We start from the raw sequence: 12,076 nt of genomic DNA on the forward strand, positions 1-12,076 counted from the left end.
AAAAATCTTTCTTCTAAAAATTTGTATTTTATTTTTTAGAGACAGGGATTTGCTCTGTTGCCTAGGTTAGAGTGCAATGGCACAACCATAGCTCACTGGAGCCTTGAGCTCCTGGGCTGAAGGCGCCCTCCCACCTTAGCTTCTTGAGTGGCTAGGGCTACATACATGTGCCATCACTCCCAGATAATTTTTTTGTTGTTGCTGTTGCTGATACAGTCTCCCTGTTGCACAGGCTGGAGTGCAGTGGTGCGATCTTGGCTCGCTGCAACCTCTGTCTCCCAGGTTCAAGTGATTCTCCTGCTTCAGCCTCCTGAGTAGCTGGGATTACAGGCATGCATCACCACGCCCCAGCTAATTTTGTGTATTTTTAGTAGAGATGGGGTTTCGCCATGTTGGCCAGGTTGGTCTCAAACTCCTGACCTCAAGTGATCAGCCCGCCTCAGCCTTCCAAAGTACTGGGTATAGGCATGAGCCACAGCTCCCAGCCTCTCTTGGATAACTTTTTAGAGTTTTTTATAGGAACGGGGTCTCACTATGTTGCCCAAGCTGGTCTTGATCTCCTGGCCTCAAGGGATCCTCCTGCTTAGGCCCATGAAAGAGTGGGATTACAGATGTGAGCCATAGCACCTGGCCTAAAGATTTGCATTTTAGATTAGATATTCTTTTAGTTGGTATCAGTGAACACCAATTATTTTGCCCCAGGTCCCTGTGCCAATTTCCCATAAAAATGAGATTTAGTAATCAGAAGGTAACAAAAAGATGTACTAATCTTTGCTTTATAAATATTGTTTTATTTATTTATTTTTTTTACTTTTTAATTTTTTTTTTTTTGAGACGGAGTCTCACTCTGTCGCCCAGACTGGAGTGCAGTGGCGTGACCTCAGCTCACTGCAACATCCGCCTCCCAGGTTCAAGCAATTCTCCTGCCTCAGCCTCCCAAGTAGCTGGGATTATAGGCACGTGCCACCACCCCTGGCTAATTTTTGTATTATTAGTAGAGATGGGGTTTCACCATGTTGGCCAGGCTCATCTCAAACTCCTGACCTCAGGTGATCCGCCCACCTCGGCCTCCCAAAGTGCGGGGATTACAGGCATGAGCCACCATGCCCAGCCAAATATTGTTTTAAAAAGACAAAGAAATATGTCACATTTATTAAATAAATTGCCTCGAAGTAATACTCAACTTATACTTAATATTATAGTATCAAAACTGCAAAAACAGAAGCTCTGCGAAAACTATTAAATGAAATTCTCAGTTTCCTTGAAGGATCTCTAAGGAGTATAACATTTGATGTGTTGAATTTGTGTCTGTTTTAATCACCAGGTATGACCCTTAGAACCTCCAAGCGCTCCTGAGGTAGTGGGGCAGGGTAGCGGGGGGCACATATGCATGAATATCCACAAAATGAAATTATGAGCATAAAAACTTGGGAAACCACATTTCTAAGAAAGGAGAGCAGAATGAGAAGAATGCCTGAGAAAGTATTTGCTTGATGGGAAAAACCATAGACATTATCAACAAATCTTTACCACACACAATGACCTTTACTTAACAAAACCAACAAAATATCATAACCTTGCAGTTGTTACAGATTTAAGCAGCTTTTGTGACTTTCAAGTAAAAAGGAATTAATGATATCTTTGTTCAGAATTCAGCAGAGGTCTAAATCACTTCAAAAGCCAATTTATCATTTTGTTTGTTTGTTTGTCTGTCTTTGGAGACACAGTCTTGCTCTTGTCACCCAGGCTGGAGTGCAGTGGCACGACCTCGGCTCACTGCAACTTCCACCTCCTGGGTTCAAGCAATTCTCCTTCCTCAGCCTCCTAAGAAGCTGGGATTATAGGCGCCTGCCACCACACCCAGCTAATTTTTGTACTTTTAGTAGAGACGGTATTTCACCATGTTGGTCAGGCTGGTCTCAAACTCCTGACCTCAGGTGATCCACCCACTTCGGCCTCCCCAAAGTGCTAGGATTACAGGTGTGAGCCACCGTGCCCAGCCAAGCCAATCTATCTTTAAAATATATATATTTTTTGAGACAGAGTCTTGCTCTGTTGCCCAGCCTGGTGCGCAATGGTGCAATCTCGGCTCACTGCAACATCTGCCTACCAGGTTCAAGCGATTCTCCCACCTCAGCCTCCCACGTAGCTGCGATTATAGGCATGCGCCACCATGCCTGGCCTCTTTAAAATATTCTTAAAGATAGCCTTTTACAAATTCCCACGGATAGGCAGTTGAGGTCAGACTGTAGGACAATCTACTGCTACTACCTCTCTAAAAAGCTCCTGCTACTCTGAGGGCCATCTTCAGAATGGAGTGCCCAAACTAAATAATTATTTTTCTGGCTTCATTTACTCTAAGAAATTTATTTAAGAACCTCAAATTTAACAAGCTTGAAAGCTTCCCTCTTTTTTATGGTGGCTAATATGAAATGCTCAGCTCCATCTGTGAAGGCAAATGCAATAGAAATATTTTTCTCAAAAGATAAATAGTTATGAAAAGGTTTGCTGCTGTCTGAAGATGGCCCTTTAAGCACTTCTGCTATAACAAACACATTGAGATCCTCATTTTACCTCTCACTTTTCAGTTTTAGCCTCTGACTTCATTAAAATCAATGTGAAAAATACTCTGTACTCACTCTGGCATTCTATGAATTGATGAATAAAAGTGCAGTCCCCGCCACTCTTTGAAAGCAAGTGCTCTAATAAAGAAAGAAACACCTTTAAGGATATAGTTTGTTGCTGTCTTTGAAAACCAACAGCAAAGGTAGAAAAACTGAAATGTATTAACATGGGTACTAAGTAAGACTAATAAAGGCTTAATATATTTTGATACTAAAGCAGACATATTCTGGAGTTAAAGACTGAAAATTAATTTGTACACTGAATGGTTAGCTTTTAAAGGTGTAGTTTTTATCCAAAGAGCTCAAGAAAATCACATAAATATATTGCTTTAAAATGTTTCTTCCACTTTAATGGTTTTTCTACCTTTTGTCCACTAGAGCTCAACAAATACCCTTAAATAATTTAATTTTGTCATTATTAAATTAATTTTCAAGTGATTATTCTACCATACTCCCTCTTCAAAGCTATTCATCTTAGTTAAGAGGCAAAAGGTACTTTAAGAATATCATAAAGTAATACCATAACAATTTTAAGAAACTGATGTTAATAAGTTTTACATATTCATTTCATAATCTTCCCTTTTGAGTTACTTAATCTGTACCTCATACAGTATTAAAACATTAAATTGTTTATCTCTGCCCAAATGATCAAAATCAGTGCCTATTCATTTCAAAGCAAGAGCTTGGTAAATGGTTTTGCTCAAGTCAAACAGAATTTATTTTTCATTTAAAGAAATGGATGCAGACAATAAAAATCTAACATAGTGGTTAAATAAAAGTTTCAGTCCTTTTCTTACAATAATCTTTATTGTGATTTAAAGAGTTACTTCTGAATCTGGATAATGTCCTTTAACGTGTATTTATATCTTTCAAAATGAACAAATCAATTTTGGAAGTTGAAATGTTAAAAACATATTCTGACATAATGACTACTTGGAAAGTGTGAAAGCATTAGAATCTGTCAAAGGGGACACATGAGTTGGCACCACTCTCTCTATAAAAACCTCCTTCCCCTCTCCTCCACCTCAAGCCACGTTACTCCTCAATCGTCTCAACTTTGCATGAGAGGCAGACACTACCTGTTTTGATCATGCCTTACCTCTCTTTACATCCTTCCTGTTAGCTATCTTCTTTAATTCTATACTAAAATTTATCATTATGCTTTAGTAAGTTACATGGTGTGCAGAGCCTCTCATCTATCATCACCATCAGTGTAAGACAAAAACATGGGGGAAAAAGGTTGATAAAAATTGTGTTTCGGAGAGACCAATGCACTACATATCTAGAATACTATATAGAGATACAATATAGCCTCAAAAAGAAAAAAATACTAACTGCAACAGAAATTTGAAATTAAAAAAATCTAATAAATAAGAATTTGACAACTGGATCCAGGAAAAGCAAAACAAGAGCCCTCAGTATAATAGTAATTGCCAAGATAAAAAGTTGTTTTTCATAAATCCTATTTTAGCTATGGTAACACTTTAAAAACTCAAACTACATCATCATGTTATATATATAAACTCATTTGGAATGATATTTTAACTTAACTAAAGGACTTTACAAAACATATTTGAAACATATTTCAGACTAATATCAAAGAACTTAAGATATTTATTAAAGAGGGGCATCTCACCATTACTTACAAAGCTAACAATCACACTTTTATCTGAACTCTACATTAAAATATTTACTAAACTGGTTTAGATAAAATCCGATATTAATATAAAAAGATAAAGAACCACTCTACTTCAAATACATTTTATTTATATAAATGAGTTTCCCATGGATTTTTATTTATATACCTGTGTTATCTAATACTGTAGCCATTAGCTACTGTAGTTACTGAACCCTTCAAATGTGGCTAGCTCTAATTGAGATGTCCTAAGCATAAAACAAAGTACGATGATTTCAATGAATTAGTAAGAAAACAGTAATATGAAATATTTCATTAATAATTTATTAATCATTTTAATATTTATTAATATTGAAATATTTTGGATGCTATAGGCAAAATATATCATTAGAATTTTTTTTATATAGATATATAATAGAGATGGAATCTTGCTATGTTGTCTAGGATCAAGTACAGTAGTTATTCACAGGTGTGATTGTAGTGCACTACAACCTCAAACTCCTGGCCTCAAGGGATCCTCCTACCTTAGCCTCCCAAGTAACTGGGACAACAAGCATGTACCTCTGCACCCAGCTTTTTATATTTTTAATGTGTGTGGTGGTTAATACTGAGTGTCAACTTGAATGGATTGAAGGATACAAAGTATTAATCCTGGGTGTGTCTGTGAGGGTGTTACCAAAGGAGATTAACATTTGAGTCAGTAGGCTGGGAAAGGCAGACCTACCCTTAATCTGGGTGGGCACAACCTAATCAACTGCCAGTGCAGCTAGAATATAAGCAGGCAGAAAAATGTGAAAAGAGAGACTGGCCTAGCCTCCCAGCCTACATGTTTCTCTTGTGCTGGATGCTTCCTGTCCTCAAACATCAGACTCCAAGTTCGTCAGTTTTGGAACTCAGACTGGCTCTCCTTGCTCCTCAGCTTGCAGATGGCCTATGTGGGACCTTGTGATTGTGTGAGTTAATACTTAAACTCCCACATATATATATAGATATATATCTATATCTATCTATCTATCTATCTATCTATCTATCTATCTATATATATATATCTATATATATATTCTATTAGTTGTATCCCTCTAGAGAACCCTGATACAATGTGGCTGCCAGAATTTTTTTAAATTAAGAGACAGGGTCTTACTGTGCTGTCCAGGTTGGAGTACAGTGGCACAATCATAGTTCATTGCAACCTTGAATTCCTGGGCTCAAGGGATCTTCCCTCCTCAGCCTCCCAACTATCTAGGACTACAGGTGTGTACTACCACACTTGGCTAATTTTTAAATTTTGTGTAGAGACAGAGGTCTCACTATGTTGCCCAGGCTGGTCTCAAACTAATGGCCTCAAGCAGTCTTCCCTGCTTAGCCTCCCAAAGTGCTGGGATTAGAGGCACATGCCACCACATCTCACTAATTAAAAAAAAATTTTTTTTTCTTCTTTTTAGAGATGGGGTCTCACTATGTTGCCCAGGCTGGTTTCGAGCTTCTGGGCTCAAACAATCCTCCCTCACTGGGATTACAGGAGCAAGCTACTCTGCCCAGCAGAAAATTAAAACTATGTATGTGGCTCTTATTATGTTTATTTTTTATTTTTTTGAGACAGGGTCTCACTCTGTCGCCCAGGCTGAGTACAGTGGTATGATCACGACCCACTGCAGCCTTGACCTCCCGGGATCAAGTGATTCTCCCATCTAGCCTCCTGAGGAGCTGGGTCTACAGATGCACACCACTATGCCCAGCTAATTTTTTATTTTTTTATAGAGATGAGGTCTCACTATGTTGCTCAGGCTGGTCTTCTTGAACTCCTGGACACAAGCAATCCTTCCACCTTGGCCTCCCAAAGTGCTGGGATTATAGGTGTGAGCCATCACACCCAACCTTATGTTTATTTCGGACAACACTGTCCTTTACTCTCTAAGATACATTCAGCTTATGCTTATTAGATAACACACACAAAAAATTTACAGTACAAAACCTGTGCTTTTAGTAGCTACATTATATTTAATTTTTAAAATGGGATTCACTGAAAGTATTACTAATTTTAACATCTTCAGATATTTAAAAATATTCTCTTACAACTATACTTGGCTCTCTCTCTACTATTTAAAGAGTAATTTAGTTAAAATTGTATAATATGGGTATGGACATTGGTAATACTGGGATACTTGATAATTGATTCATTATTATATTACAAGTGATTCGGAATGGAATTAAGCGACCCATCTTACTCCAAAGTCCACTCTTAACTAAGTTTTCGTGTATATCCAGAAATTTATTACTTGGTTTCTTTTAAAATATTCTATCAGTCACTATCATACCACTCAATATATCACCACCAAAAAAGCAAGCACACAAATAAGGAAAAAATAATTATAGCAAGGAGTTACCTTTAAGTATCTAAAATATTTATTCTTAAAATCAAGAAGTCTTTAACAATTATATTAATACAAATGAAAACAGTCTACTATTATTTTCATCTGAATCAATTGGAACTGGAAAAAAATGAAGCAGTAAGTTTACAACTCTAAATAGTATAAAGATGTTTCCACGTACATAAAAGGATTCTCTTAATTGAAGGAATGAATAGCAGGTTCCCAGCTTGGGTTAATACTAACATTATTAATAAATATAAAACCAAGGGGTGATGACTGACTTTTTTTTTTTTTGAGACAAGAGTCTCACTCTGTTGCCCAGGTTGGGGTGCAGTGGCACGATCTGGGCTCATTGCAACCTCTGCCTCCCGGGTTCAAGTGATTCTCCTGCCTCAGCCTCCTGAGTAGCTGGGATTACAGTAGCGTGCCACCATGCCCAGCTAATTTTTGTATTTTTTGTAGAGACAGGGTTTCACCAAGTTGTCCAGACCTTGGTGGTCTTGAACTACTGACCTCAAGTGATCCACCCGCCTTGGCCTCCCAAAGTGCTGGGATTACAGGTGTGAGCCACTGCGCTGGACATGATTTATTTTTTTGAGACAGGGTCTCACTCCCATTGCCTGCAGTGGCATGATCTCAGTTCACTGCAGCCTCGACCTCCTGGGCTCAAGTGATCCTCCCACCTCAGCCTCCTGAGTAGCTGGGATTACAGGTGTGTGGCCACCATGAGTGGCTAATTTTTGTATTTTTTGTAGAGACAAAGTTTCACCATGATGGTCAGGCTGGTCTGAAACTCCTGAGCTCAAGCGATCTGCTTGATCCCAATGAATATAAACTACACCTTTAAAAATTCTCAAATTTAAATTCCATCAAATTGGAATTTTAAAAAGTCAATGCATTTTACAAAACATGCATAGAATAGTCAAACAGCAATGATTAATGAACATTTTTCTTGAGAGTTTCAAAATTCATTACATATGGAATATAAGGTTTTGACCTTGCAGCTAACATATACACAATTACCTGAGCCTATACTGCCAGCTCTTGATTAAAAACTGACCAAACAAAGCCAAACCAAAACAGCCAAAAAACCCACCTCCTAACTCTACCAGTTTGATTACTGCCCAAGAACTATTATGATATCCCCTGATACATGGAAAAAATATTTTTTCTTTTCTTTCTTTTTTTTTTTTAAAGACAGGGTCTCACTCTGTCACCCAGGCTGGAGTGCAGTGGCACAATTATGGCTCACTGCAGCCTCAACCTCCTGGGCTAGGCTGACCCTCCCACCTCAGCCTCCCAGGTAGTTGGGACTACAGGCGCACACCACAATGCCTGGCTAAGGAAAAAATATTTAATAAGTTCTGGGTATCAACTCTGATATCTTCCACTAACTTCTGTAGAAAACTGAGATGAAAGGCACATAGATTGGTAAACACAGAAAAGAGTTTTATTTCTACTGTACTCCAAGCACCTAGCGCAGGGTCTGGCACACAGCTGGTGCTCAATTAATGTTAGATGGAAGGGCAGAGAAGGAGAATGACTAGGGATCTTCAAGACTGAAGGCTAATAGAGGTCACTGGGTAAAAAGTGACAGGAAAACCAATAGTGTAGTGACAGGAAAACCAATAGTGGCTATATGTTTTTGGCAAGAGAGAACCCATGCTGTCCAGAAAGAAGGGTCACAGAACCAACAACTAATAAAAGATTTTTCTGATGGCAGAAAAAACTGACCCTGTTCTCTCTGATCAATGAAACAGATGGATAAACAAAGTAGTTTCTATGACATGTACAAGGGCTCAATAAGCTGTTAAATAAACTCGAACGTTTTAAATGGGGGTCAAGTATCACTGGAAGCAGAACTTGATGAAACAAAATGGTAGTACAGCTCTTTGAAAAACAGAGTGGGGAAAAAGAGCTATATTATATATTGCTAAAGTTGAACTTTATAATTTTCTTATCTGAGTAATTGAAATTTCCATATAACAAGGGATATCTAAGAATTGATCATAGCATCAACTCTTACAAAATAAAGGAAAGCTTGATTTTTAAATGATGGGGTTCAATGATCTGTGAGAGCATGCTTTTCATTCCAAACACTTAAAACCCTGAACTCTTTATCCTGCTTAAATACTAAAATGATACCATAAAAAGTATATATATATTCAAGTTTTTTACACTACCTTTTTCTGTGCTCCCATTTATTTTAGGTAAGAAGTCATCAACTTGTATCCCTAGGATTAAGACAGTGTATCATTGCCTGATCAAAGAAGTACTACTTTAAATGTGGTCTCAAGTGTAACCATGGCATTCTGTATTCCTAAGATTAAGATTGTATAGAACACTTTAAAAGGGATCCTGCTGTTCATGTACTTTTCTTATTTAAATATCCCTAGGTAGAAGATCTCAGATGCAGAAATTTCACTCATCTCAAGGAAAACAATGGTGCCCACTGGTGGCAATCAAGCATATTTTTAAAGAAAATTTTCTGAAAGAATATAGATACTTTATACCTGATACATAAAACATCCCTTAAAAAATGCAATGTGAGACAGTAAACAAGGTCAAAAGTTTAAGGATAAAATTCAGGTTTAAGTAAGAAATTTGGATGACACCTACCTAAGCTGCTGCATTCTTTAAGAGTTTTCTCCTGAAGATGTTCTAACCGTACTGTAAATAAAAGTCCAAAAAAAAAAAGATATTTCACAGATAAAAAGAAAAAAAAAATAAAATAAAATCAATTTCTGGATTAGCTACTTACCTTGTAAAGCTGTTAGCCTTTCATTGGTGAAATCATTATCAGCTTGCAAAGCTTCTATTTTTGCCTGGAGCTCCTGTTCTTTTTCTTCCATTTCATCTATTTTATGTTGTAATTCTTTTTTCTCAGCTTGTCCTTTCTGTTGGATTTCCTCTTGTTTTCCCTCTGCTACCTAGAGAAATAGGAAAAATCAGTTATTTAACAAACCTAACTTTGTTTTAAGAGCCCCAGGAATGCCTTTATTCACTTAAACTTCTAAGAAAAGTTTGTTCTGTATAAATGTTCTACAGAACATTATCTGTAAACCTGACATTTCTTTTTTTTTTTTTTTTGAGACGGAGTTTCACTCTTGTTGCCTAGACAACCTCCGCCTCCCGGGTTCAAGCGGTTCTCCTGCCTCAGCCTCCCAAGTAGCTGGGATTACAGGCATGCGCACCATACACAGTTAATTTTGTATTTGTAGTAGAGACCGGGTTTCTTCATGTCGGTTAGGCTGGTCTCGAACTCCTGACCTCAGGTGATCTGCCCACCTTGGCCTCCCAAAGTGCTGGGATTACAGGCATGAGCCACCGCGCCCAGCTAACCTGACATTTCTAAACCACTAAAGATGATAACGACAAAGGCTTGATGTCAAAAATTATCTGCATTGGGCCGGGCGCGGTGGCTCACGCTTGTAATCCCAGCACTTTGGGAGGCCGAGGCGGGCGGATCACGAGGTCAGGAGATCGAGACCATGGTGAAACCCCGTCTCTACTAAAAATACAAAAAATTAGCCGGGCGTGGTGGCGGGCGCCTGTAGTCCCAGCTGCTCGGAGAGGCTGAGGCAGGAGAATGGCGTGAACCCCAGAGGCGGAGCTTGCAGTGAGCCGAGATTGCGCCACTGCACTCCAGCCTGGGCGACAGAGCGAGACTCCGTCTCAAAAAAAAAAAAAAAAAAAAAAAAAAAAAAAAAAAAAAAAAAAAAAAATTATCTGCATTGGGTTATTCCTCCATAACACCCAGGAGAGAGAAACTTGGAGGAAGCAAGTAGGCTCAGTACACACAGAGGTAAAGGGTCAACATGGACAAAAAAAATCATATTTTTAAAGAGGGAAGTAAGATTTTTCCCTAAAATTACTATCATTGCAATTTTTAAGTTCTATCATGTTAATATTCTGAAATTTTAAACAAAATTATTTAGTAAAGAGATGACAGTACAATCACTATTCAAAAAGACTTCTGCCTATAGTTTGGATGTTCGTCCCCCAAGCCTCAATGTTGAAATTTGGTCCTCAATGTTGGAGATGGGGTCTAATGAGAGGTGTTTGGGTTATGGGAGCAGATCCCTCATGAATGGCTTGGTGCTGTCTTCATGGTAATGAGTGAATTCTCACTCTAATAGTCCTATGAAAGCTGGTTCTTAAAAAGAGCCTGGCACCTCTCCCAGACCCTCTCTCTTGCTTCCTCTCTCACCATGGAGCACGTGCCAGCTCCACTTTGGCTTCTGCCATGAGTGGAAGCAGCCTGAAGCTTCACCCTGCAGAACTGTGAACCAAATAAACCTCTTATCTTTATAAATTACCCAGGCTCAGCTATTCCTTTATAGCAACACAAATGGACAACGACAATCTCCTTTTAACAAGACCAACTTTGAAAACTATCATAGGGTAACCAACAGAGGTATGCTCTGGTCTTCTCTAACAAACACATATCTTCTAGGCACTCAATCCATGGTTTGAATTAAATCAAGATGGATCTTCACAAACAGTTATAAGATTTTTTTTCTCAGTTATAAGATTCTAAAGGACCAACTAGACATTACCCTATCATTACCCTATGATCTGATCTGTCCTTATCCTAGATGTCTCATAGATAGAGGGAATGGCAGCTAAAGCAGAGTTAACAGCATCCCTGAAAGCTAAAAGGGAGCAAATCATTCCCAGATTCTCTCTAGGCTTGTTCCAGCACAGCACTAAATAGCTGGGCCCTGCCTTTTAGATGGCCTAATGATAAGCAGTTTTAGATTTTAAAACATCTGAATATCATGGGTTTTGCTGATTCTCATCTATTTCCTGTTATATATTTAAAAAATGTCTATTGTGAAGCACTTACTACATATTCATCCAGAGGAACTATGTCAGCATTTACAGGCTTTCAATTATCTAAAGTAATGGAGGTTGGGCTAAATGGAATACAGACACCTTATTTTCACTATAAATTTCAACTATTATCAAATTTTTACATCAATAACTGTTCAGCAATACCTAAAATCTTTTTTTATAGAAATCTTATTTAATATGTAGTACCACCTACATCCTGCTTTCATACTTTCAGCATAATTTAACACATTCAAGGAGACTATGCAAATCAATTCAAAATATCTATCTATACCAATGGTTTTCAAACTGAATTTTTTTTTTTTTTTTTTTTTGTGAGACGAAGTCTTGCTCTGTCGCCAGGCTGGAGTGCAGTGGTGCAATCTTGGCTCACTGCAACCTCTGCCTCCCGGGTTCAATTGATTCTTCTGCCTTAGACTCCCAAGGAGCTGGGACTACAGGCACGCACCACCACCAGCCCAGCTAATTTTTATATTTTTAGTAGAGATGGGGTTTCACCATGTTGGCCAGGATGGTCTCAATCTCTTGACCTCGTGATCTGCCCGCTTCGGCCTCCCGAAGTGCTGGGATTACAGGCGTGAGCCACTGCGCCC

General features: G+C 38.5%; 1 protein-coding gene across 33 annotated transcripts in view; it reads right to left on the minus strand.

The window, feature by feature from the left end:
• The window catches only part of SLMAP (sarcolemma associated protein), a 176,192-nt gene that overhangs the window by 54,838 nt on the left and 109,278 nt on the right, over positions 1–12,076 (minus strand). For 7 of the 33 annotated variants that reach the window (XM_055272517.2, XM_055272500.2, XM_055272651.2 and 4 more), the window contains 4 exons: positions 9,391–9,559; positions 9,249–9,299; positions 8,813–8,863; positions 2,640–2,702 (listed from right to left, as the gene is read on the minus strand). In XM_055272517.2, the coding sequence (XP_055128492.1) occupies positions 2,640–2,702; positions 8,813–8,863; positions 9,249–9,299; positions 9,391–9,559 (334 nt within the window). The remainder of the gene's footprint in view (positions 1–2,639; positions 2,703–8,812; positions 8,864–9,248; positions 9,300–9,390; positions 9,560–12,076) is intronic. The other 26 variants (XM_055272732.2, XM_055272674.2, XM_063645390.1 and 23 more) reach the window with 6 other exon arrangements.

This window comes from Symphalangus syndactylus, chromosome 1 (assembly GCF_028878055.3).
Source record: "Symphalangus syndactylus isolate Jambi chromosome 1, NHGRI_mSymSyn1-v2.1_pri, whole genome shotgun sequence".
In the NCBI taxonomy this organism is placed as follows: Eukaryota; Metazoa; Chordata; class Mammalia; order Primates; family Hylobatidae; genus Symphalangus; species Symphalangus syndactylus.